This window comes from Tachypleus tridentatus, chromosome 13 (genome assembly GCF_004210375.1).
Source record: "Tachypleus tridentatus isolate NWPU-2018 chromosome 13, ASM421037v1, whole genome shotgun sequence".
NCBI classification, from domain to species: domain Eukaryota; kingdom Metazoa; phylum Arthropoda; class Merostomata; order Xiphosura; family Limulidae; genus Tachypleus; species Tachypleus tridentatus.
In genome coordinates this window covers 123,651,090-123,677,535 of record NC_134837.1, presented here as the reverse complement: position 1 = coordinate 123,677,535, position 26,446 = coordinate 123,651,090, and the positions used below count along the sequence as shown (strand labels likewise).

The 26,446-nt window shown below is 37.9% G+C and overlaps 1 protein-coding gene across 3 annotated transcripts; it reads left to right on the top strand.

Moving 5' to 3' along the window:
• The first annotated feature begins 6,686 nt into the window (after positions 1-6,686).
• On the top strand, positions 6,687-16,873 carry LOC143240092 (apicoplast pyruvate carrier 1-like). 3 transcript variants are annotated; one of them, XM_076481945.1, is made up of 10 exons: positions 6,688-6,811; positions 7,125-7,418; positions 8,595-8,721; positions 10,446-10,573; positions 11,489-11,615; positions 12,357-12,545; positions 12,937-13,059; positions 14,184-14,393; positions 15,143-15,243; positions 15,493-16,873. In XM_076481945.1, the coding sequence occupies exons 2-10, from the start codon at positions 7,159-7,161 to the stop codon at positions 15,560-15,562; spliced, it is 1,335 nt and encodes a 444-aa protein (XP_076338060.1). In that variant the 5' UTR covers positions 6,688-6,811; positions 7,125-7,158; the 3' UTR covers positions 15,563-16,873. The 3 variants fall into 3 exon arrangements, with proteins under 3 accessions (XP_076338061.1, XP_076338060.1, XP_076338059.1); XM_076481944.1 differs by having other exon boundaries at positions 12,273-12,545; XM_076481946.1 differs by lacking the exon at positions 14,184-14,393 and having other exon boundaries at positions 6,687-6,811; positions 12,273-12,545.
• Positions 16,874-26,446: the final 9,573 nt, after the last annotated feature.

The following is a 26,446-nucleotide window of genomic DNA, read 5'->3' as shown; positions in this document are numbered from 1 at the left end:
TGTTGGATACTTCTGCCCTGCACACCACAAGTCTGAGTGCAGCAGACCAAGGAAGGCATGACTGCACCTTAGAAATAATCTTTGCATCCACGTTCAGGAGAGAAATGGGGTGCCAAAAGAAAGATATTCAGACCAGCTGGATCCTTTCAGCGAGCCCTCGAAAGGCGCATGCCAGCTTGCCAGAGCAAGGAGGCACAGGCTTCCTTGAGACCTGCCCACCAAGACCCAGTGACAGACTCCATAGAACAGAGCTCCTGAACAAGGGCAAGCAAAGTGTCTCCACCCTCATCCTCGCCAAGGAGGAAGATGTTCAACTGTCACACACCGGGGCTCCGAAAAACGGGGACAAAATCCCGGAACGTGGTGAGAAACGCGCTATGGTCAGACAAGTAAAACGAGACATCCCCAGCCCGTCGAACAGTAGCCCCGCCGATGCTCTGCCATGGGCATCCCGATCCCATCTCCTCCTCGCAGCAGCGGCCGCCAACATCCGACCACGGCTGCTGCACACGAGAGACATGTGGACCGAAGTCCAGCAACAAAACGGGGCTGCAATGCCCCCGCACCTCCCCTCTGTCCTCACTCAAGCCAGAGAGGCAGGGAAGACTAGGGAAGTCCTACAAACTCGCGAACGAGCTGGGCGACGGCAGCTCGTCCAACGTCGGGGTCAGCACCAGCACGGCCTCGGGGAAGGGAGCTGGAACGTCCACCATCCCCAGAGCCAGGGCCGAGGGTCCCTTGGAACCCCAAGCCGCAGCAGCGCTAGCAGGGAAAGGCAGGGGCGATTCAGAGTCCCCAAAAACCCCACTAACCCATCCCAAAGAGGGGAGGCAGGAACATTCACAGAGGGACCCACCTCTACACTGACAGCAGGAGCAGGACCCTCCCTAACACTTATAGGGGTGGTTGGAACGTGGGCGCTCACACAGCCCCCAACCTCCACACCACCCGAGAGGGATGTCAGAGCCTCCACGGAGATGAGAGACGCCTTAGGGCCACCCAGGTCGTCCAGAACCCCCACAGGAGCTCCATCCAAACCCGGGCCCGAAGGGTGGGCCGAAGTCTCTGCAGAGATCCCCTCCACCCGAACCGCACCCAAAACGACACCCTCCACCCAAGAAGAAGCAACCTCCACGTCCAGGGTAGCTACCCCCGAAAACGGCGTTCACGTCGTCTATGACCGCCGAGGGTAACGTGGCCGCGGTCACCACAAAGCGGAGAGACCGCGGCCGAAAAGAGTACGGTCGGATGGCCGTAGCCATACCGATCTACACAATATGTACACACACACACAGCCACACACACGCGAAAAGGCGGCGAAACAGCGCTGACACGACACAACACACGGCCAAGAGCAACAGATAAAGCCGAACACGACACGTAACACGGTAATAAAAACACAAACACCCGTAATGGGCACAGCAAACACCGGCACGACAAGAATTTGAAATTTATTTACAACAATATACTGTACAAAATGGCATGACATTAAGTATTTACAACACGCGAAATATATAAAAACATGAAATATAGACAATGAAAAAAAAGTAAATATTTTCAACATGAAAGATATACAATGAAACAGACATTAAAGATATACAGCATGAAATATATACAAAGAGAGAAAAACAAGAAATATATACAACACTAAATATATACAATAATAAATATATATAATAAAAAAAGAAACACGAAACATATATATACAATGAGAAAAACATGAAATATATACAAAAATCAAGAAATAGATACAAGAAAGAAAAACAAACAAACAAAACAAAAATACACCCAAACGAACAATGTAATCAACCTCGAGAACTTTGAACTCAGTAACCTGGAAACACAACCTAAATATAAGCGTAAACTACGCAGTAACTCCACTCGCCATCACAGTGTTAAGATTTAAGAATCAGCCCTGAAGATCTCTGCAAGAAAGTAACAATAGAATCAAACTGTAATTTTAATCAACATCAACTTATACCAAGTCAAAGACCACAAGAAGATTCCGCATCTAATTCATCTGAGGACAAAAAACTAATATGAAAATCATTCCAATCAACAAGAGTAATGTAATACGCAATTTCATTGCCAAACCAAAAGCAGGTCCATTAAAAAAAAACTTTGTAGATGAATTTAGTAACGAAACTACAAAAGTACTAAACAATATCAAATCTATAAAACAAAACTTGACATCATCTTAAAGAAAAGGCCTAAAACTTCATAAGAAGAATAAAGACATTGTCATACAAAAAAGTCGGTAAAGGAAATTGGATCGTTTGATTCCTTTTTTGGTAGATGTATTGAATTATGCGCGTACGTTTACCCAGTGAAATACATACCTCAACCCAGCATAGAACAAACAATTGAGAAAACTACTCAAGATATTGCTAACAGAAAGAATTATTACTAATTTATAATTTTTTTGCACAAACCAACCTAAAACTCGAAAAATATACGATTTAACAAAATTCCTCTAAACCCATTAAATTTACGCCAAATTGTGTTTTCTTGCAAAATACGCATCCACATAAAAATCACTCCATGTTTTGAACAGTACTTACATAATCTAGATAATAACGTCATTATATCTAGCTTTGTCATAATCCTATTCCCTCAAACCCTTTGTCATGAATCATCACAAATTGCTGCTTAAATTATGTCACATAACACCGACAACAGAATCAAAATAAAACAGGAACACAAGACATAACTGTTATAACTATTCAAATTTATTTGTTTTCAATACAGATCCGTACTTACTTTAGTTACTTCGGTTTTCTATGGGAAATACATTACATTGACCACACTTGTCTTACATCATGTAGAATAAGTAACACGTCAGAGTCACTTCTATATATATAAGCCAGCTTTTGGCTTACACATCTTGAAGACGTGTTTTTGTTGTTGTTTTTGATTTTTCATCTTAACATGTTAAAAAGAATAAACAAATTTCATTCAATACATAAAGTCCTACAATTCCTACAAAACGAAAATAACTGCACGTGACGTATTTAAACTTTAACATGGTACTAACCCATTCCCCCAATGCTTCACCACTAATATTCATAAAATAAAAAAACATTCAACGGAACTTACATAAACTGGTTTGCTAATCATATAATCCACCACAAACTACGCACTCTAAAAAACGTAACTCAATGTTTTATTAACGTTAAGTAGTTTTTTAGTAAAATAGTTGTTTCTTTATCTTTGGATTGTTTTTTGTTTACCCATTCATATATGATCTGTAAAATTCACGTGGAGTGGTATTTACATGAATAAGTAACTACTATCAGTTCTAGAATTTAAATTCATTGTGGAATTGTTGATTTAAATACTAAAACGTTCTTTACTGTAAAAATTTATGCACTTGGTAATTATCGTAACAGTCATAGAAAAGTCGTGCCTGTTCTGAAAAATATTCTTAATTATTGTAGAAGCTGTAAATGTAATTAACGTATGCTTTCTAAATAAGTTTGGCTTGTTTCGCATTTCGCGCTACCCGTCCCTGATTTAATAGTGTTAGTCTAGAGGGAAAGCAGCTAGTCATCATTACCCACGGCCAACTCTTGCGTTACTTTTCTTATTAAGGAATGATGGGATTGCCCGTCATATTATAACATCCACAAGGCTGAATGGACGAGCATGATTGGTGTGATCTGGATTCGAACTCGCGACCCTTCGATTACGAGTGGAGTGCTTTAACCACCTAGCAATCCCGGACCGAATAAGTAAATACACTCAAAACATTTTATTTTTTTTTTGCTGTATTTTCTTTCGATTGTCAATGCGTCACCTTGGGCTTTTTCTGTTTCATTTCATGATTATATTAATCCCTAAAAATGCATCTGATAAAAGTACGGTTCATAAAAATCACAGATGGCTCCATTGTTTACGTACAGCTGAAAACCCTTACAAGCCACGTTTGCCAGTGGTTTCTGAAACAGCTGAAAATATTAACTTACGTTGCATGAGGAAGAACATTGGAGTATTGGTAAAAGTTTTAAAAATATATTCACTTCATAATCTGGCTTGGTGCTTTCAGGTAAGGCCTGAACTTACATACGTTTAAACGTTGTATGTATTGTTTGATATATATGTATATATATATACATATACAAATGCCTGCTTTTCTATTTGCCTTAACGTCTGTTATACACCTATCTGTCTGTTCTATCTATTATCCAATACATCTATCTGTCGTTTTATCTAGATATTTAATTTAATTTTGAGTTTTCTTAATGATTATAAGTATTTCTTCATTACAAGTTACAGTTTTAGCAGTGAGGAAAAATATTACTAAAACAGGTACAACGTTTCACTAACTGGGACGATCTCTCTCCAGAACAAGAGGTTTGTGTTTTTTCCATTTAAATTAATATTTAACGATCCAACAATATATTTAAATCAAAGAATCGCAAAATTGTTTTTTTTTGTTGTTTTTTTTAATCTCGCATAAAGCTACTCGATGGCTATTTGCGCTAGCCGTCCCTAATTTAGCAGTGTAAGACTAGAGGGAAGGCAGCTAGTCATCACCACCAACCGCCAACTCTTGGTCTAATCTTTTACCAACGAATAGTGGGATTGACATTATAAGGCCCCCACGACTGAAAGGGCGAGGATGTTTGGTGCGACCACGATTCGAACCCGCGACCCTCAGATTACGAGTCGAGTGCCTTAACCCACTTGGCGATGCCGGGCCCGAATCGCAAGTGGTTAGTTATTCATGTTCATATGAACCTACGTGAATTTACAGATTATTTGTTTATGAAGAAACTGAATAAATAATCAAAATTGAATAAATATTAAACTGTGGGATATATTACACAAAAGATGTTCATAATATTAGGTTAGTGTGATGAAATAACGACCAAACACATACAGACATGTACCTAGCTATTCGTTAACTGTAGCGTTGTTTTAATTTTATTAATAAGACTTCTCTGACGTTTATTCTGTTAATATCAGGTTACTTTTTTGTATGGTGATATTTTGTTCAGAAAAAACGGGGTGTTTTGTTCATACGTTCATGGACTTATGTAAAACACTGGACAACTGTCACATTTTATTTCTTAAAGGTTTCCTGGTTGTATGGGTTCAATATATAGTTTTCTTAAAGTGTTTAATTTTTATTCCAGGTGTGAAAATGAATCTAGTCGTTATATTAAGGTTATATTTATGTGCTGGTATTTTCCTTATTTTGGATACAGGTATGTTAATATATCATGTGTATGGGATAGTACAAGTGATAAGTTTTCTTGTTTTATGGAGTATTTTATAGTTTATTTGTTAAACATGTCTTTCCTGTGCTGATTAAATTCATTAATAGTTTAAATAACTACTTTAGTAAAGAACTAGTTAACGTTAATAAAACATTGAGTTAAGAGTGTAACTTCTTTCTGTGGTACAAATATTGTGTGTTAAATTTAAGTTTTTTAGAGTGCCTAGCTTCAGGTGGATCACATGATTAGAAAACAAATTCATGAAGGTTCCACTGCGTGTTCTTTTGTTCTACGAATATCAGTGGTGAAGCCTTGGGGGGGGAGAGAATCGTGTCATGTTAACGTTCAAAAAATGTATCGTGTAGTTATTTTTTATTTTCCACTGTGAATTGTACGACTTTAAGTGTTCAATAAAATTTGTTTGTTCATTTTAACAAGTTAAGATAAAAAGCAAATCAACAACAACAAAAACACGCCATCAAGATATCTAAGCCAAAATGTTGGCTTATCTATATATGGAAGTGTCTATGGCATGTTATTCTATATGATGTAAGACAAGAGTGGTCAAAATACCTGATAATATATTTTCCATGGTAAGTCTAGGTGACTGAAATAAGTACAAATCTGTATTGAAAACAGATAAATGTGAATAGTTATAACAGTTTTATCAGGTGTTACTGTTTTATTTTGATTCTATTGTTGGTGTATTGTGAAATAATTTATAATAATAAGTTGTGTTCTCCAATGGCAAAGGGTTTGAGGGAAACAGGTTTGCGTTATCAGAACTGGACATAGTGTCGCTGCTGTCAGATTTACCTTTCTGTCTGTCTATCTATTTATTCGTCTTCTCGATTAGACGGCGGTGACTTTATAATTTTTCAATGCTAAAATCTAGAATTATATTCCCCTGTGTTGTCACAGCAGATAGCCGAACGCGACTTTGCTCTAAAACGAACAAAATCTGTCTGTAAGTCTTTAACTGTCTATCTATCTATCTAGTTATCAATATTTTCCCGTAAACTGATATATTCTTTTATTTTTGAGTACATCAAACAAAATCAGGAAAGAATGTTTTCAAACAGTGTGATCAAATTTATAATATTCGCTCCTAACCATTGCACAAAAACAGTTCAGTTTTTATGGCAAGGAAAATACTTACTTCTAAAATAACGGGTAAAATTGAACATTTAACAATAATTAACACTTTATAATTGAACCAGAGTATCAGAACTTTTTAAAGTCATAATTTTTCTGGAAAAATAGCAAACTTTATATGATTACTAATATATTTATTATTGAAACAAAATAACTAAAAATCCTAAATATTCTAGTTTACAAACAAGGGAATTCTGGTGTAGTCTGATTATTAACATGCCCAAAATTTCAACCTCTGGTTCCACGTTCCCGCCACGATTGTCATAGTTTTACTGGATTGTGTGTTTTATTATAGCAAATCCATATCTTGCTATCTGCTGAACCCACCGAGAAGAATCGAAGCCTGTTGGAAATCCGTTGACTTAACGCTGCACTAGAGGGGGCAGTCTCACGGATAGCTATTCGTTTAGACAAGGGTACTGAAAAAACTGGCGGTGGGTGTTGTTCATTTGATGTCCTTCTTACGGTTCAGAATTATAGTCAGCTATGCGCAGACACCTCCGTGTCTAGCGTTTTGTGTAAAATATTGAATTTTAAGCAATGTTTAGGAATATTTACAATTAAAAACTATGTAATTACAACTGTACTTGTACAGAAAACAACCTAATATTAACGATATTCATTGTTGTGAAATAACCAAATGTTAAAATTATTCAGTAAATTTATTTGTTTGGATTTGAGTCAACGCATTACAATTGGGCATCTGTGCTCTGTTAAATAACTTGAATATGTACATTATTTTTTCAGTAATTTTCATTCACCGTCTAGCCCTACGCAGAATATGGAAATTCGGCCGTATATTTCTGTATTTGGATGCTTTCTGATCCATTTTGGACTTGGTACATTTCCTACCTTCGGTAACTTAAATCCATACTTAACATCGTACCTGAGAAACCGAGTTGACGGAACAGTAACTTATGGAAAAGTCAGCTGGGTATTGTATACGTTTTACCTTGGTATATCTTTCGTACATTTTGGAGGATGGTTAGGTCTTCAGGTTGGACGACGTAAAGCCATGATCTTTGGCTTGTCCTGCTTCATGTAAGATACCCATAACTCCCTTGGATTTTAAACTAAAAATATTGTAAAACAGAGACTAAATCTACTTTTGTCTTGGTATCTGACGTGGAATATTAATAAGAATATATTCTGTGGAAAATCAATTGGAAGGTTTACAAAGACACAACATTAAAAGTGAAGACGCTTTTCAGTTTGATAAACTGTTAAATTCTTATGTTAATAAACTTTATTTTAATACAGTTTCGTGCGTTGAATTCAAAAATATATATATTTCATTGCATAAATTATAAGAAATAACTGAAATTAACACCTGAGTTCGGAAATATAATGCATAATTTTTTTAAAAAGATATTCGTTTTCTACATCTAGGAAGCGAAGTAAAATCACAGAGATAAAAATCTATCATAAAATTATTGTAGTGGTCCCCGCCGGTATACAGTATATCCGTTTACGTGAAGTTCATCTTTGACAAATTTGGTACTTGTGTATTCTTTGGCCACCAACATGTAATCAAAATTTTCTGTTTTTAGAAGTTTCTTTCTAATAGCAAAGTCACATTGGACTATCTGCTATGTCAACTGAGGGGAACCGAACTGCTGATTCTAGCGTTTTAAATCCCAAGACTTACCACTGTACCAGCGGGAAACTTGTAAGAAGGAGTGTTCATTTTTATCAGGTTCCCTTTCTCATTGAATGTGATTCACTACAAATGTTTATTGTTTGTTTGTTTATTGACTACTCCATATAGTCGGTCAAAAAGAAATTTGTTGCTCATTTGGTGTTTTATCCTTTATTGGGGATAATTTTGAAGGACTGCAAAAAATATACCCATTGTTCTTGGAACTTGAAATGTGTCCATAACCATTGTAAAATAATTTCAGTTTTAATTTGTAAACCTATAAAAAACAAGAATAATCGTCCTTTTTCAGTACTGTCTTTCTGTTTTCTATTCAAAGAAATACATGTTATTTTTAATTCAGCGCATGAAATTGTGTAAGAATAGCGACAATGTATTTGATACATATATTTCGCTTATTTTCTTAGGTAAGTTTTCGGTATTAGGTTTTTTTTATTTTCTATTTATATTTTCTGATTTACACACGTAAATGCCGAATCTAACTACTCTCTCGAACATTTTAGGATTATAAAGCACTTTTATAACAGTTAATTTTTTTATTTTTTTATTTTCAACGCCAGAGGGGCTATCTCTTCAACGTATTGGAGCATAAAGGCGGGCCTAACAGCTACAATTTTCACGTTTGGTGCACTTCACGTTTTGGGCCTAGGGTGTGCTTATGGCCAACTAATAGTCACTGCAATGGAGGTAGAAGAGTATTTAATTTGTATATAGCAATATATAACTATTTGAATTTAGAAATAAAAACCTATGTTTGATGCACAGATTTATTTTAAATTCACAAGGGACTTTACGCATAGGAGTTTTTGTTTGTTTCATACTTGTAACTTTGTCTAACTATTTTGAAACATTAACATTGTTTAGGTGTTCCTGATTAAAATATTATCCAAAGTTAATTTTCGCTAAAGAGTGCAGAAGCGATGACGTCACACATTTCCCATACTTCTAAACAAACAACAAGTATTGGTGAAATAGCACGGAAATCGCTGTTTATTTTCAATTAAAGTCAATCAGTAGGGGAGAAAAATCTCTATCAGTCAGATGTGAAGAGTTTTCAGAACGCAGAAAGTATTCTAAAAGGCTCTGTGCATGCAGATATGAAGAAGAAGACATTTACTATTACGGTCGGTAATAGGTGTATTATTTTAGGCGAAAATATCACGTTCATTGTCCAGAAGAAATTGTTTTAGGTAGGTATATTATTTTAAGCTAAACCGATAAATGTCGTGTTCATTGTCCAGAACAAGTTGTTCTAGGTGTGCTATCTGATAAGTATCTTATTTCATGTGTATATTTAGATTCCATATTGTATGATGTGAATAGTGATTTTCAATACAAAAATGCAGATGAAACAAACTACCCAATTAAACGATAACAGACAAATCCACAATACATAACTATAAGAAAGAAGATAATATTTACTATTATTGTTTTTAATAACACTAATGTTAATTTTTATAACTACACTGAATAACATTACGAGGAAGAAAATAACTTTTACTGCGATAACCCCAAAATAATGTATTCATCAAATACAAAATTATTGCTTTTTGAAAATGTTTTCAAAATTAACGTATTATATTCCATATTTATTACTCCTTGAGATAAAACTAAACTTATTAAATACATTACATTTTTTTAAATTTGTTCTGAATAATGTATGAAAGATATTTGTATTTCATAACTGGTCCCCAGTGGCACAACGGCATGCCTGGATGACTTTCAACGCCAGAAATTGAGCTTCCATGCGTGTGGCTGGCAGAGTACACAGTTGTTTGTGTAGTCTTGTGCTTAAATTAAAACAAACAAATTAACTCAATAATTTATTCATAAACTGAAGATATTGCTAATATATCACCTAAACGTGCAATTGTTTTAGTTATTCGAGAATTAATAAAGACGTTAAATTAAGACCTCTGATGGAACATCAATTCATTTGTTTGTTATTACTATTGCATTAGATTCTTCATGAAGAGAGTGAAGGTAAGAAACTCATAGATAAGTTAGGTGACGACTGCCATATATGCGTTTGTAATGATACACTGTATTATTAACCTAGACCTAAATTTTTAATCTTTTGTTTATTCTTTGGGGAGCCTAAAAAATAATGAGTTTTTTGCTCTGACTGTTGACTGCTGTTGTACACGATGACGACATCACTTTCAATACGTTTCCCTATGAAGCCGACAACGTGTAGTTTTTTTCACAACGAGCGAGCATGTTGATATGGTAACTTGAAGTCACATTTCGGGTCTTTTATAGGATCATATATGTATAAGATTTATTATCATTAACTCTTTCAAGTATGATTATTATGTCTGCAGTGACGTAGGCCTATACAGACTGATACGAATTCTTTTGTCAGTATTAACCGCTTGCTCTTTTTAAATGTTTTTAAATTTTATATTCAGTGGTTTCCAGAGAAGAAAAGCACAGTAATAGGTATACTTACTTCAGGATATGCTGCTGCTCCTCTTTTAATGAACTATGTACAGACGTTTTTCGTTAACCCTAACAACCTGGCGCCTGCGTCTGATGGGTAAGATTGTCAGAAAAAAAATAACAGAGAATTTTGTAGAACTTTTTATACTGCTCGCTGTGTTTTTGTAAGCTATGTTCTCGATGTGGCAATTTTCTTCTTTACAAGAGATACCTACTGATTATGGATCTCGCAAAAGGTACAGAACGTTAATAAAACGAATACTACCAGAATTGTAATACATAGAAGGCTCAACAGAAGGCATGACCTGGAGCCTGTGTCTGATGGGTAAGACTGTCAGAAAAAAAATGACGGAGAGAATTTTGTAGGGTTTTTTAAAACCTACAACACATAAAATGGCCAAAGCAAGATCAAAGAACAAATTAATTAATATTTTATACTTATAGAGACTGGGTATCTTTCAGAGTGGGAGAGGGGGCGCTGTGTGTTTCATATTAAAAGGAGTTTACATATAGATTACACACTATAAAATATTTATAATGATTATATAACAATTTTGTGTTTGCTATTTTTTATGATGGTAATGATGGAACTTGATTATTAATAATATTTGGGACACTCGCCTGAAAACACAGATGAAAGTTTGCAAGACAGTAATACTATAATTATTAGGTGTGAGTGTGTGGGGTGTTGAATCTGATTTTGAAACTTTCATGATAACTTTTAATTATTTTTAATACCACGAATAATGTAAGGAACTTCCAGGAAAAAAATTACATGTTATTTTAATTGAGATGTTCATATTTTTCCTTCTGATTGGTAGTTTCGTATGTTTCTTCACACTAATGTAGCTACATATTTTCTGAATGGTTGATTTATACATCCTTTCTCGCCGAACGTATTTATGTTTTTTAATTGGTCAGCTCATATATTTTCTTCGACTAATATATTCTTTTATATGTTACATCAACTAGTTTTCACATTTTGTCTTCAATACATTTATATGTGTTTCAGATACTTCGATGATCCTGATGTTTTAGACGCAATCCCTTCAGTGTTTTTGTTGATGGCAGGAGTACACGGCTGTTTTTTATTTGTGGGTTTGTTACTCTACAGTGAACCAAAGTCTCGTGAAGTTGAGGTAGGAAACAGTTAGTGTTAGATTGGTTTGTTCTGTGAAAGAAAGCCTAACTCGGCTACATGTTTTATTTATTACGGAAAATCTAACTCCTGATTTTAATCTTTCAACTCCATGAATTCCATGCGGTCTCACCGAAGGACTCTGTAGTCAGTACAAATAAATAACTTACTGTTAGTGCTTTTGTTTTCTTTCAATGTGAAGAAAACCACAGTTCATTTTTATTGTGTTTCACAAATTCATCAGTAACTAATGAAATAAAATAAACTCGTAGTTGTTGTTAACAATTAGTGAAAGGAAAACAGTTTGTAATTTAGCGATCGTAAGTTAGCGTTTAAAACCTTGTTCTGGAAAGTTTAAAAGTTTAGTTTAGATATCAGTTGTTGGTGTTAACAGCTAAAACCTTGTTCAGGAAAGTTTAATTTAGATATCAGTTGTTAGTGTTAACAAGTAACACCTTGTTTGGGATAGTTTGCGTCTTTCTTTATAAATTTATTGTCAATGTTTTTACAGGTGTTTGTGCATATAACTGTAATTTGGGCTTGTTGCAGTAAATAATGAATCCATATATCAGATCTATTTTTAATCGATCAAAAGTTTGATGAAATTAAAATTTACAATCGATCAAAAGTTTGGTGAAATTAAACTTTATAGTTATAGAACTCAGATGAACCTGATGCTCTCTACCTTAAAAAAATCAAACCAAACTGTCAACAATGTTTCACTGTTTCTAACTTGGACCAGAAAGGACTAGATAACACTGTGGACATCAAGGAAGTGACCAATGAGAACTCACCAGGACCCGAATTGGTTGAGTCTAAAGACCTTGCAGTAACCCCACAAGAAGCCCTCAAGACCAAACAGTTCTATCTGCTAGTTATAACGGCTGTCTGTTCTTTTCACTCAGTAACATTCGTGAACACATTCTACAAAGTATGTGACATCACATTTAATATTATTTAATAATAAAGTAAACTGGCGTTATGGGGCCAGTGACGGATAAGGTTATTAAGGACTTTTAATTCTGTTACCTCCTGAACATTACGTTTTCATAATTCGGTCCTACATTAAGGTTTTATGACAACAGCTATAACTGTCTGAGATGAAAGTAAACGGATAAAGTGAATTATTAAATAAACAATCTCAACTGAGTTTATCATTTACATTTTCGTCAATCAATAGAGTGCAGATTGATTTAAATTAAAATATAATAACTGTAGAATATGTAATGATATTTTAAAATTTTATTTTCATGTATATATATATATGTGTGTGTGTATATATATATATGTGTGTGTATATATATATATATATATATTTCTAGGTATTTGGTCAATCATTCATTCACGATGATACGTTTCTCGCTTCTGTTGGTTCTGTGTCCTCAGCGTTTCACGCACTTAGTAGAGGCTTGATAGGCGTAATTCAACAAAAAACTTCTTACAAGGTGTGTTTATGTTTATAGTATTAAAAATATTAATTGTTTCATGTTTTTAGGGAACAAGCAGAATATCTATTTTTAAAATATTTTGTAACCTATATAAATAAATACATTTATTATTATATAAAATAAAATAGCCAGAATCTTTTACGTGTAGACTTTTGGCGTCACTTCTAACGTGTTTGTTGGTAAAGTCAAAGCTACACAATGAGTTATGTATTCCTCTCACTAATTGCTCGTATCGAGACCCAGTTTTTACATTGATAAGTCTAATTTACGATGAGCCATTGAAAACTTTCTAATGTGGATATCTACTGCATCCCTGTGGTACACGAAATAAACCACTTCAAAAACAATGTCCTAGAAGAAATAACAAAAGTAAAGCTTCACATTCTGTTAAAAAATATGAATATAACAAATACAAATTAAAAACTAAGATAAGATATAGTTTAAAATAAAAACATCATTAATAACTAGCTCAGATATAAAGGTCTTTATCCCCTTAATAATTTAATTATTAAATTCTTCAATAAAGTATTCAAGGGCCATCAGGGTGAGTTGTCCCTAATTTTAAAGTTATAGTTGTTTTGAATTAAGCACAAAGCTACACAATGGGCTATCTGTGCGCTGCCCACCACGGGTATCGAAACCCGGATTTTAGCGTGTAAGTCCGCAGACATACCGCTGAGCCACTGGGGGGCTAAAGTATTAGACTGGAAAGAAAGCAGTTACTTTACACCACCTACCGGAAAATATTTGCCTTATCTTTTAACAATGAAAAGGGAAATTGATTGAAACACCTTCACGAGAGAAAAACGAGCATGTTCGGTGATACAATTTGCACCTGCTATTTGCATACTAAGAGTAGACTGATCTACTTACCAGATTTATCCGAATAGTGGTACATATAATGAAAACAATCTGATGAACTAACGTTATTATATAACTCATAATAATAATAATAAGTTGTCGTATAATTTTATTAATTGGTATACAGTATCATGTTAGTCTAGTGAATGCTATTATTTGTGATTGTAATTTCTTGTTTATCTTCAAAATTAACATAATTTGTTGTATTTGATTGACGAATAAATGCATTTTAAGTTTAGAATTTTTATTTTATTTTGCAGTCAACTGTTTTAATTTTGTTCGGAATGAAGACGGTGTTATTATTCACGTTGATCGCGTCATCTACTGGGGGTAAAGCGATGTTTCTAATATGGGTTTCTGTTTTGTACGCCACCTTTCCAATCTGTTTTGTTTGTATCCCAGCTGTTAATGCCGAGGTGTTTGGAATGAAGTACACCGTTGTTATCTATGGAATGATTCTATTTATGGCGGTAAGACCGTGGGAGCTAGAGTGATAGAATAAGTTCTTAACTAAGCCTAAACCACTGCAGAACACGTATATGAGTTGATGTCCTTTTAATAAAAAAATCTTAAGATATTTGTTCGCTATTTTTAGTCATGACATATTTATCACGAAATCCATTACAAGCTGTTTTTACAGTGAGTTATCAAAGAGCATTTTATTAGAATAATAATAATAAGTATAATTAATTTAACATTCTAATCACAGAAATGCTGAAGCCCTTTGCTAGTACAGCGGTAAGTCTATGAACTTACAGCGCTAAAATTAAAGGTTCGATTCTCATCGGTGGGCTCCGAAAATAGCCCAATGTGGCTTTGCTGTTCGATAACACATACGCAAATAAAGTTTTTTTCCTTTAATTAATAAGGAAAAACGGGTGGACATTTCTCTATTAAAATATTTTCTCATTTGAATCAAAAGTTTATTGTTATTATCTTTGCTAGATTCAACTGGATTAGTTAACTATCAGGATATGGTTGCTGAAAGAGCGAAATATTAGATTAATAATGTTACGTTCTGGATGTATAGGTCGTGGTTTTATTTACATTAATAAAAGGATCGAAAACTGAATAGGAATCGAGATATTTTATTTCCAGTTACGACTCGTCTAATTTTCTCATTTTACGCGAAATATAAAACATTTATGTTCGACAAATTGTTTTCACTGTTTTACTTTGGTTGATAATAAATGTTGTTGTTTTTTGTATCTCAAACTAGGGTGCGTCAAGTATCGTGTGGCCTGTCATCTTTACTGAATTAATCCCAATTTTTTGGATGGTTTGGAATGTTTTGTATAATGGCAGTTTTCACTTCTTTTGGTGGGTAGTTTATTGTTACATACATTATAACTTACTATTCTTCCTTACTGAAATTTTACTACCAGAAGTTAAAAAAAATCATTTGGAATGAAGCTGACACGTGTTGTGCTTTAAATAATATTTAATGGTTAGAAATTTTAATAAAACACGAATTCGGCATATGTTAATCCTGTTTGTTTTATAGTACTTCATAATTTCGGACTTGAGAAGGTGCAATGAAATATACTTGATGTGGTTTTCGGTTTCCAGGTATCCTTGTTACCATTTTGTTTCCAGAAACTACCCAACAGCAAACGGAAACATCGAAAGCACAAGATGACGAGGAAAGACGTAACTATGGAAGTGCTGCTTTTAAAGAATATTAAACATTTGTTCTGAAATAAATAACGTACCTCCTCCCCAGGGGCTGTCTGGAATTTCACTTGTTGTATTCGGCTTTGTTAACTCGACGTTCTTTCATTACACGTTTCATCGCGGATCTTTACGGGTTATATTTTGGCACAGATAGCTTAGTCTCTTTGCACCATTAAACACCGACCCAACGTTCATTACAGTAAATTTTATTGACTGAAATATTCAGAGTGTTAAACGTAATTACCAGCTAGATATATACAACACACGCTGACAAGAATCATCATAATGTCTCAGATATACTGTACCGTCACACAATATAGAATCAAAAATACACATGAAATAACATACTTATCAAATAGCACACCCAGAACAACCTGTTCTGGACAATGAAAGCGATAATTATCAGTTTAGCCTAAAAGAATATAATTATTACTGACCGTAATATTAAATGTCTTGTTCTTCGTATCTAACTGGTAGAGATTTTTCTCCTCTACTGATTGATTTTGATTGAAAATAAATAGTGATTGCGACGCTGTTTCACCAATAAACAGCGTTTGTTTAGTGCCATGGAAAATGTGTGACGTCATCGCTTCTACACACTTCAGCGAAAGTTAAGTTTGTATAATATTTTAATCAGGAACACCTGAACAATGACAATGTTTCAAAATAGTTAGACAAGGTTACAAGTATAAAACAAACAAAAACACCCATGCATAAAGTCTCTTGTGATTTTTAAATAAATCTGTGCATCATACATACGATTATATTTCTAAATTAAGGCTTTGTCAGACATTACTAAAATCCACAATATCGGGACGATTACGTCACCCTATTTATAGCAATTGTCAAACAACTTTTTACACAAGCAACACCAAACCTAATGCAACGAATCGTGAATTTTGTTATTCAAAATCCACAACACACAAATACGCAGATAGACCATTCTGCAGCTCTTCGATTAACAACGACAGAAAAATATTTAAAGTAGACAGGTTTTTAACATGATATTTTACATGTGATATGTTTTAAAATTATCATAATTGTTTTATTAAATTTGATTTTCTTCTCGCTGTCGTAAGTGTACTTAAGTATCGTTTAATAATTATTTGTTTTTTCCTAATATTGTTTGATATAATCAAAAATAAAATACCTCCAGATTTTAGCATTGTAAAACCATAAACTCACTGCCATCCCATTCAAGGGACAAATAAACAAATAGACTGACAAACAGATAATTCAGTGAGTTGCAACACAATGTCCACTTTTCATGTCAATTCACGTGGATTCATATGAACATTAATAACTAATTACTTACGATTCTTTGATTTAAATACATTGTTGGATCGTTAAATATTGAATTAAATAAAAATAAAAAAAACAAACCTCTTGTTCTGGAGAGAGATCATCCCAGTTATTGAAACGTGGTACCAGTTTCAGTAATATTTTTCCTTAATGTTAAAACTGTAACTTGTAATAAAGTAATACTTATAATCATTAAGTAAACTCAAAATTAAACAGATAAACGTAACCTAAGTGACTCATAACGGATTTATAAAAAAACAGCAAAATATCGTTTTGAATTTACTTATTTATAAAGTAAAGTTTATTGCAATTTACAGCTTTTACAGTAAGATTGTTTTTTCGGTTCTTTCATGTCTACTTCTTTCTATGTATGTGTTTTGAGTCTCTTTAGTGCTTAGTGTCAGTAATAAGTGTTTTTTTATCCGGTTCTTTCATGTCTGCTTCTTTCTATGATTGTGTTCCGGGTCTCTGCAGTGCTTAGCGTCAGTAATAAATGTTTTTCTTGTTGTCCGGACAGACGGATCGGGTTAAGTAAGAAATTCCAGGGTGGCAACTATTTTACTTCTCTGTCCGAGTTACGTGAGCATACGTTTATCAGAGAGAAAAACAAGTAGGAATAAATGAATGATTAAACGTTGTAGCTGACAATATTTACATAAGACAGAACCTAAATAACATGTTAAGCCAGGAATGTTGTCACTAAAGCAAGCGTGGATTTGATACACAATAAAACTCCTATCAGCTGAAGCCATCCATGATTAAAATATTGTACGCACCACGCTAGGTGTCAAGTTGAACTTACTGCAGTAGATGTCGGGAATAAAACATCATCTGAAGACAGAACTTATTTTTTTACAAATTATTTGTTTTACGTATATCACTCTCTCGGTGCTGGTTTCGTTTCCAGAAATACCTGCTTTTAACATGGATAATTATGGTTCTGATTAATAGGAAGAATTAGATGGGTAGTGGTCTAAACGGGTACCTATGTGTGTTCATGCACGTACTATAGAGGGATGGAGATGTATGCTTTTCTAAGATCATGAATGTAAAACCTTGAACTCACCATTTGAAAATGTGCACGAGTTTGATGTCGTAGTGAAACAGAAGGAAACAAGCTAAGCCAATCAAGTTGCCAGTAGGAGTGTCTCTGAATATCGACAGCGCTAAACTTTAATATTTAATTATCAGACACCAAGATAGTCCGGTAATTTTTCAGAGATGGTGAAACTGTACATATTTTGAGCGAAGTAAATAAGCTAAATTTTAGGGAACAAATATATAAGACGGGAGATAAACTTCATGAAATCGTTTAATTTGGTCACTTTAAAATGTATGAATGTTGATTTATATGGTGATGGTTCAAATATCGAAATTAATTTAATTTTGCCAGAATGGCTGTATGTATTGCAAACTAGGTGGGATGTTCCATACCCCCCCAGCCTCGTACATCTATAACCATACATTCTCTATGTAATCCAGAACGACTGGTATGGATATTAACACTTTTATTGGTAAGCAGAGAACAACGTTTCGACTTTCCTAGGTCATCTTCACGTTAACTACACTCAATACTAGGAGAGCGAACTAGGTACATATTAGATATACTTTTACAGAGTACCTAAAAGTGTTCTCTTTCAAGAATAAATAAAACCAAAATTAAAAGAAACAAATATTTTTATTATGTTGTAGCCTACGGAGTGTATAATTCTTCTTGCGATTTCTAGCACGCGCTAATATAATGACGTCATGACAGTACAAATTACATGACGTCATTGCAGTATGTTCTGATTGACTGTCAGAAACACACTACAATATAGCGGTGCGAATGATTAAAGCACATGACACTCAAAACAGACTTCGAAGTAAAATATGAAACGGTAGGAACAAAAGATGTGAATATTCTAATAAGTATAATAATATGTTTATCTTGTTAGATAGGTGGATGGTTAGACACGTGGATAGATACAGCTTGGTAAACAGATAAACAGACAAATTGATACAAAACTGATTAACAGAAAGAGACATAGATAACTCGGCATATAGAAAGACAGATAGAATGTTATATAAAGATATACAGACTACTCATATATAGAAAAAGAAATAGAATGTTATACAGTCATGTGAGAAAATTAGTACACCCTATGAAAGCCTGTGTATTTTTGTAACATGTTTGGATATATAGATATTTAGTCTCAATTTCAACAATACTGAGAGATTATAGGAATATAACTAAACAATTAAAACTGAAGAAAAGACTTTTCAAGATCTTCTGTAAATGTAATTCTACACAAATGCATATTCTAACTGAGGAAAAAGTTAGGACACCTTACCCCTAATAGCTAGTGTTACCCCCTTTGGCTGAAATAACTGCAGTGAGACGCTTCTTGTAGCCATCTACCAGTCTTGACATAGGTCTGAAGAAAGTTTGCCCCACTCTTCAATGCAGAATTCTTTCAGCTGTGAGATGTTTGAGGGGTTTCTTGCATTTACAGCCCGTTTTAAGTCACCCCACAGCATCTCAATGGGATTAAGATCTGGGCTTTGACTCTGTCATTCCAGGACTCTCCATTTCTTAGTTTTCAGCCAGTCCTTGGTAGATTTACTGGTATGTTTTGGGTCATTGTCGTGTTGCAGGGTCCGGTTCCGCTTTGGCTTTAATTTTCTTACAGATGGTCTCACATGATCCTCAAGCACCCTCTGATACAGAGATTTCATGGTGGATTCTATGATTGTGAGCTGTCCAGATCCTGCTGCAGCAAAGCAGCCCCAAACCATGACACTTCCACCTCCATGCTTTACAGTTGGTATGAGGTTCTTTTCCTAGAATGCTGTATTTGGTTTACGCCAAACATGTTCCCTGTTCTGGTGTCCAAATAATTCAATTTTGGACTCGTCTATCAAAAGAACATTATTTTAGAAGTCCTGGTCTTTGTCTACTTTCTCTCTGGCAAACGTCAGTCTGGCCTTGATGTTTCTCTTAGAGAGCAAAGGTTTCCTCCTTGCACATCTCCCATGCAAGTTAAACTTGTGCAGTCTCTTTCTGATTGTAGAGGCATGCACTTTCACATCAACAGTAGCCAGAGCCTGCTGTAGGTCCCGTGATGACATTTTAGGGTTTTTGGAGACCTCTTTTAGCATCTTGCGGTCTGCTCTCGGGATGAACTTGCTTGGACGACCAGACCTGGGTCAAAACACACAGGTGTCAGCAGGCTCATTGGAACACCAAAGAACCTGCGCCCCGTGCCAACCAAGTATCTCATGAGGTGACACAGAACGACTCTACCGGATCGCCGCAGCAACGTCGGCGTACCAAAAGGAGGGTCAAAATACATAGGTGTCTGCAGGCCTAAAGGAATTCCAAAGAGCCTGTGCCCCGTGACACACGACCCCGCCCCGCTTCGCAGCAGCGGCCGCCGACATCCGACCACTGCCGCTGCACAACAGGGACATCCGGAGCGAGGTCTGGTTACAAAACGGGGCTGCAAGGCCCCCGCACCTCCCCACTGTCTTCATTCAGTCTGGACAAACAGGGAAGACTGGGGAAGTCCAAGAAACTGGCGAACGAGTTGGGTGATGGCAGCTCGTCCAGCGTCGTGGTCGGCGCCAACATGGCCTCGGTGGAGGGGCCCTGGACATCCACCATCCCCAGAGCCAGTGCCGAGTCCCCACAAACCCCACTGACCAAACCCGAACAGGGTTGCAGGACCCACCCCAACACTGACAGGGGTGACAGGATCCTTCTCAGAGGTACCCTCCCCAACACTTACTGGGGTGGCAGGATCGTGGGTGCCCACACAGCTTCCAACCGACAGGGAGGCCCGAACCTCTTGGGAGACAGGGGACGCCTCAGGGCTACCCGGGCCTTTCTGAACCCCCCCGGGGGCCCGTCCATAGCCGGGTACGAAGGGTAGGCCAAAGCCTCCTCAGAGGCCCTCCCCACCCTAACAGCACCCAAAGCGTTACCCACCACCCCAGAGGACGCAGCCATCACTCGAGGCCACAGTGGCGACACAGTCGGCGCATGCCCGGGTAATTACACATTACCCGGAAACCGCTCACTGATACAGAGTTCTGACCGGCATTCTCATGTCCATGCAGGCACGCTAGTTCCCTATGCACACATTCGGGCGCGACTTTTACGCCTTGTGTTCTATTTTGTACACAGTCCCACACACCACCAACACGTCCTTGATAACGCCGTAGGACATCTCGAAAGGGGCCAACTGTAGAGTGATTCATTTAATGTTTTGGCCGGCTGGTTACACGGGCACACGCTGGTCCCCCAAGGGAAAATCCTTCTGGTCCAGTAGGCGACGGGTATGAGCAGCTGAATTCAGCGTCTCCACATGACGCCCGCCGCCAAAATGCTGGAAGCACTCAGTATGGCTACCCCCGACAGCGGTGTTCAAGTTGTCTATTACCACAGAGGGTATCGAGGACGTGAGCACCACAAAGCAGATGGACCACGGCCTAATATAGTGTGCAACCTACACGAGACTTTTCACACACACACACACACACGGAACGACTGTTAAACAGCGTGGACACGACACAACACACGGCTAAGATAAACAGATAGAGCTGGACACGATACAGCACACGGCCAAAACAATACAACCACCCGTCACGGGCACAGCAAATAACGGCACCAAACTCCACTCAAAATGCAGAGCTTTTTTGAATTTATTTACAACAATGAAATCATTACAAAAAGGCATGACAGTGATATAAACAAATGGAAAAAAACATGAAATATATACAACATTAATACATACAAAAATAAGAAGCATTAAAAATGTACAGCATTAATACACACAAAAACAAAAACATTGAGATACACAAAAACAAAAAACAGTAAATATATATAACAGTAATATACACAAATGAAACAAAAACAGTAAATATAGAAAAAACCAAAAAACAGCAAATATACACAAAGCGAAAGTGGAGGCAGGGCGGCTCAGAAGCCGACATCCACCCGACCCCCCATCACTGCACAAAGGGACGAGACGTCCGGACGCCAGAGATGGTGAAACGTCCCGGAACCCAGGCGCTGGTAGTTCGCCTCAAGGTAGAATAACAGTCGATACCTACCCTTACCGAGTATCGAAAAGTACGACAACAGAGCCTGCTCGAAGACCAAGTTGTTCCAGTAAAGCCAGATGACGTACTTAAAGATGGTAACTGTGTAATCAAAGGTAAAGGCCAGGAGGCCGGGAACAGGGACCGGTACATGGTACAGGATGGTCTCCGCCGAGAGCGACAGGATCCGAAAAAAGGCCCGCAAACCTTTTCCACTTGAAAGCCTAGAGGTAGCGATCAACATGGTGCAGCGCAACGCGGCCCCAAATAACGTCCCACAGCAGAGCACAGTGGTAGCGCTCGAACCTGTGGGAAGATGCAGGGACCAACAGGCAGTAGAGAGAACGGGAGTCCGTCGGGACATCGGCAGACATGGTACAACACTGCCGTATCACAGCACCAGCGTCGACGTACCAGGAACGAGGGTCAAAACACATAGGTGTCTGCAGGCTCATAGGAACACCAAAGAGCCTGCGCCCCGTGCCAACCAAGACAGACAGTGAAAGGTAACAGACAGAAAAAGGGAAAGACACTGGGTCCGGACACATGGGATGCCCTGACAATCCCTGCGAGGCGGGAGCGACAAGGAGCACCGAGACACCACCTCAAGCTTGCCACCCCACAAAAAGGCATAGACATGGCACTCGATGGCTCGTGCATTACAGTCACACAGAGGAAGAACAGCCCCCCAGGTACCAGACCAAAGGGAGGATCCTCCTCCTCACCACCTCCGCCCTCTGAAACAGATTAAAAGGGCAGTAGCTGTAATCATGCACGTTCGAACCAATATGCTAAACCACCCCTCCCAAGCAGCCCCAGGGCCCGCGAGAAATCGAATCCTGAAGCAGGTGATTGGGAAACCAGTCCAATCCAGACCAAGCGAGGAGTCGGCAGCCGAAGCCCATTTACCAAAGCCTTGAGCACTAGACTTGGGAATATTCACCTGCGCAGCACTGGCGCGAGAGTAACAATGGACGATGGCCAGCATTGAACCTAAGGATGTGAAGTTCTCAAGAAGCCGGCTCACTTCATCTGCATGCGCAACATACGTCACGCACGATCCCCCCGGCATCTGGAGGCCACGCACCGAGACCGAGTGGTACAGATGAGAGAGCAGGCACTTGATAACTAACAGATAAAGTGTTGGAGTCAGCGGGCAGCCCTGACGAACTCCCTGTAGAATTGGAAAGGAAGATGTCAGGTACATGTTAACGAAGAGCCTGCTCGAAGAGGTCGCGTACAAGGCTTGCATGTACCAGACAAAATCTGGAGGGAAGCCAGACCTCTCCAGAACGAACCACAGAAATCCATGGTGAACTCGATCAAAAGCTTTGCTCTAATCGAGGAACACAAAGACGGCAGATATATCCCGATCCATGATGTAATGGAACAGGTCCCTTAGAAGCAACAGATTTTGTTGGATACTTCTGCCCTGCACACCACAAGTCTGAGTGCAGCAGACCAAGGAAGGCATGACTGCACCTTAAAAATAATCTTTGCATCCACGTTCAGGAGAGAAATGGGGTGCCATAAGAAAAGATATTCAGACCAGCTGGATCCTTTCAGCGAGCCCTCGAAAGGCGCATGCCAGCTTGCCACAGCAAGGAGGCACAGATTTCCTTGAGACCTGCCCACCAAGACCCAGTGACAGACTCAATAGAACAGAGCTCCTGAACAAGGGCAAGCAAAGTGTCTCCACCCTCATCCTCGCCAAGGAGGAAGATGTTGAACTGTCACACACCGGGGCTCCGAAAAACGGGGACAAAATCCCGGAACGTGGTGAGAAACGCGCTATGGTCAGACAAGTAAAACGAGACATCCCCAGCCCGTCGAACAGTATTCCCGCCGATGCTCTGCCAAAGGCATCCCGACCCCATCCCCTCCTCGCAGCAGCGGCCGCCAACATCCGACCACGGCTGCTGCACACGAGAGACATGTGGACCGAAGTCCAGCAACAAAACGGGGCTGCAATGCCCCCGCACCTCCCCTCTGTCCTCACTCAAGCCAGAGAGGCAGGGAAGACTAGGAAAGTCCTACAAACTCGCGAACGAGCTGGGCGACGGCAGCTTGTCCAACGTCGGGGTCAGCACCAGCACGGCCTCGGGGAAGGGAGCTGGAACGTCCACCATTCCCAAAGCCAGGGCCCCTTGGAATCCCAAGCTGCAGCAGCGCTAGCAGGGAAAGGCAGGGGCGCTTCAGAGTCCCCAAAAACCCCACTAACCCATCCCAAAGAGGGGAGGCAGGAACATTCACAGAGGGACCCACCTCTACACTGACAGCAGGAGCAGGACCTCCCTAACACTTATAGGGGTGGTTGGAACGTGGGCGCTCACACAGCCCCCAACCTCCACACCACCCGACAGCGATGTCAGAGCCTGTACGGAGACGAGGGTCGCCTCAGGCCCACCCAGGCCGTCCAGAACCCCCACAGGAGCTCCATCCAAACCCGGGCCCGAAGGGTTGGCCGAAGTCTCTGCAGAGATCCCCACCACCCGAACAGCACCCAAAGCGACACCCTCCACCGAAGAAGAAGCATTCTCCACGTCCAGGGTAGCTACCCCCCGAAAACGGCGTTCACGTCGTCTATGACCGCCGAGGGTAACGTGGCCGCGGTCACCACAAAGCGGAGAGACCGCGTCCGAGAAGAGTACGGTCGGATGGCCGAAGCCATACCGACCTACACAATGTGTACACACACACACAGCCACACACACGAAAAGGCGGCGAAACAGCGCTGAGACGACACAACACACGGCCAAGAGCAACAGATAAAGCCGAACACGACACGTAACACGGTAATAAAAACACAAACACCCGTAATGGGCACAGCAAACACCGGCACGACAAGAATTTGAAATTTATTTACAACAATATACTGTACAAAATGGCATGACATTAAGTAGTTACGACACGCGAAATATATAAAAACATGAAATATAGACAATGAAAAAAAAAGTAAATATTTTCAACATGAAAGATATACAATGAAACAGACATTAAAGATATACAGCATGAAATATATACAACACTAAATATATACAATAATAAATATATATAATAAGAAAAGAAACACGAAACATATATATACAATGAGAAAAACATGAAATATATACAAAAATCAAGAAATAGATACAAGAGAGAAAAACAAACAAACAAAACATAAAAATACACCCAAACGAACAATGTAATTAACCTCGAGAACTTTGAACTCGGTAACCTGGAAACACAACCTAAATATAAGCGTAAACTACGCAGTAACTCCACTCGCCATCACAGTGTTAAGATTTAAGAATCAGCCCTGAAGATCTCTGCAAGAAAGTAACAATAGAATCAAACTGTAATTTTAATCAACATCAACTTATACCAAGTCAAAGACCGCAAGAAGATTCCGCATCTAATTCATCTGAGGACAAAAAACTAATATGAAAATCGTTCCAATCAACAAGAGTAATGTAATACGCAATTTCATTGCCAAACCAAAAGCAGGTCCATTAAAAAAAAACTTTGTTGATGAATTTAGTAACGAAACTACAAAAGTACTAAACAATATCAAATCTATGAAACAAAACTTGACATCATCTTAAAGAAAAGGCCTAAAACTTCATAAGAAGAATAAAGACATTGTCATACAAAAAGTCGGTAAAGGAAATTGGATCGTTTGATTCCTTTTGGTAGATGTATTGAATTATGCGCGTACGTTTACCCAGCGAAATACATACCTCAACCCAGCATAGAACAAACAATTGAGAAAACTACTCAAGATATTGCTAACAGAAAGAATTATTACTAATTTATAATTTTTTGCACACAAACCAACCTAAAACTCGAAAAATATACGATTTAACAAAATTCTTCTAAACCCATTAACCTTACGCCAAATTGTGTTTTCTTGCAAAATACGCATCCACATAAAAATCACTCCATGTTTTGAACAGTACTTACATAATCTAGATAATAACGTCATTATATCTAGCTTTGTCATAATCCTATTCCTCAAACCCTTTGTCACGTATCATCACAACTTACTGCATAAATTATGTCACATGATACCGACAACAGAATCAAAATAAAACAGGAACACCAGACATAACTGTTATAACTATTCAAATTTATTTGTTTTCAATACAGATCCGTACTTACTTTAGTTACTTCGGTTTTCTATGGGAAATACATTACATTGACCACACTTGTCTTACATCATGTAGAATAAGTAACACGTCAGAGTCACTTCTATATATATAAGCCAACTTTTGGCTTACATATCTTGAAGACGTGTTTTTGTTGTTGTTATTTGTTTTCATCTTAACATGTTAAAAAGAATAAACAAATTTCATTCAATACATAAAGTCCTACAATTCCTACAAAACGAAAATAATTGCACGTGACGTATTTAAACTTTAACATGGTACTAACCCATTCCCCCAATGCTTCACCACTAATATTCATAAAATAAAAAAACATT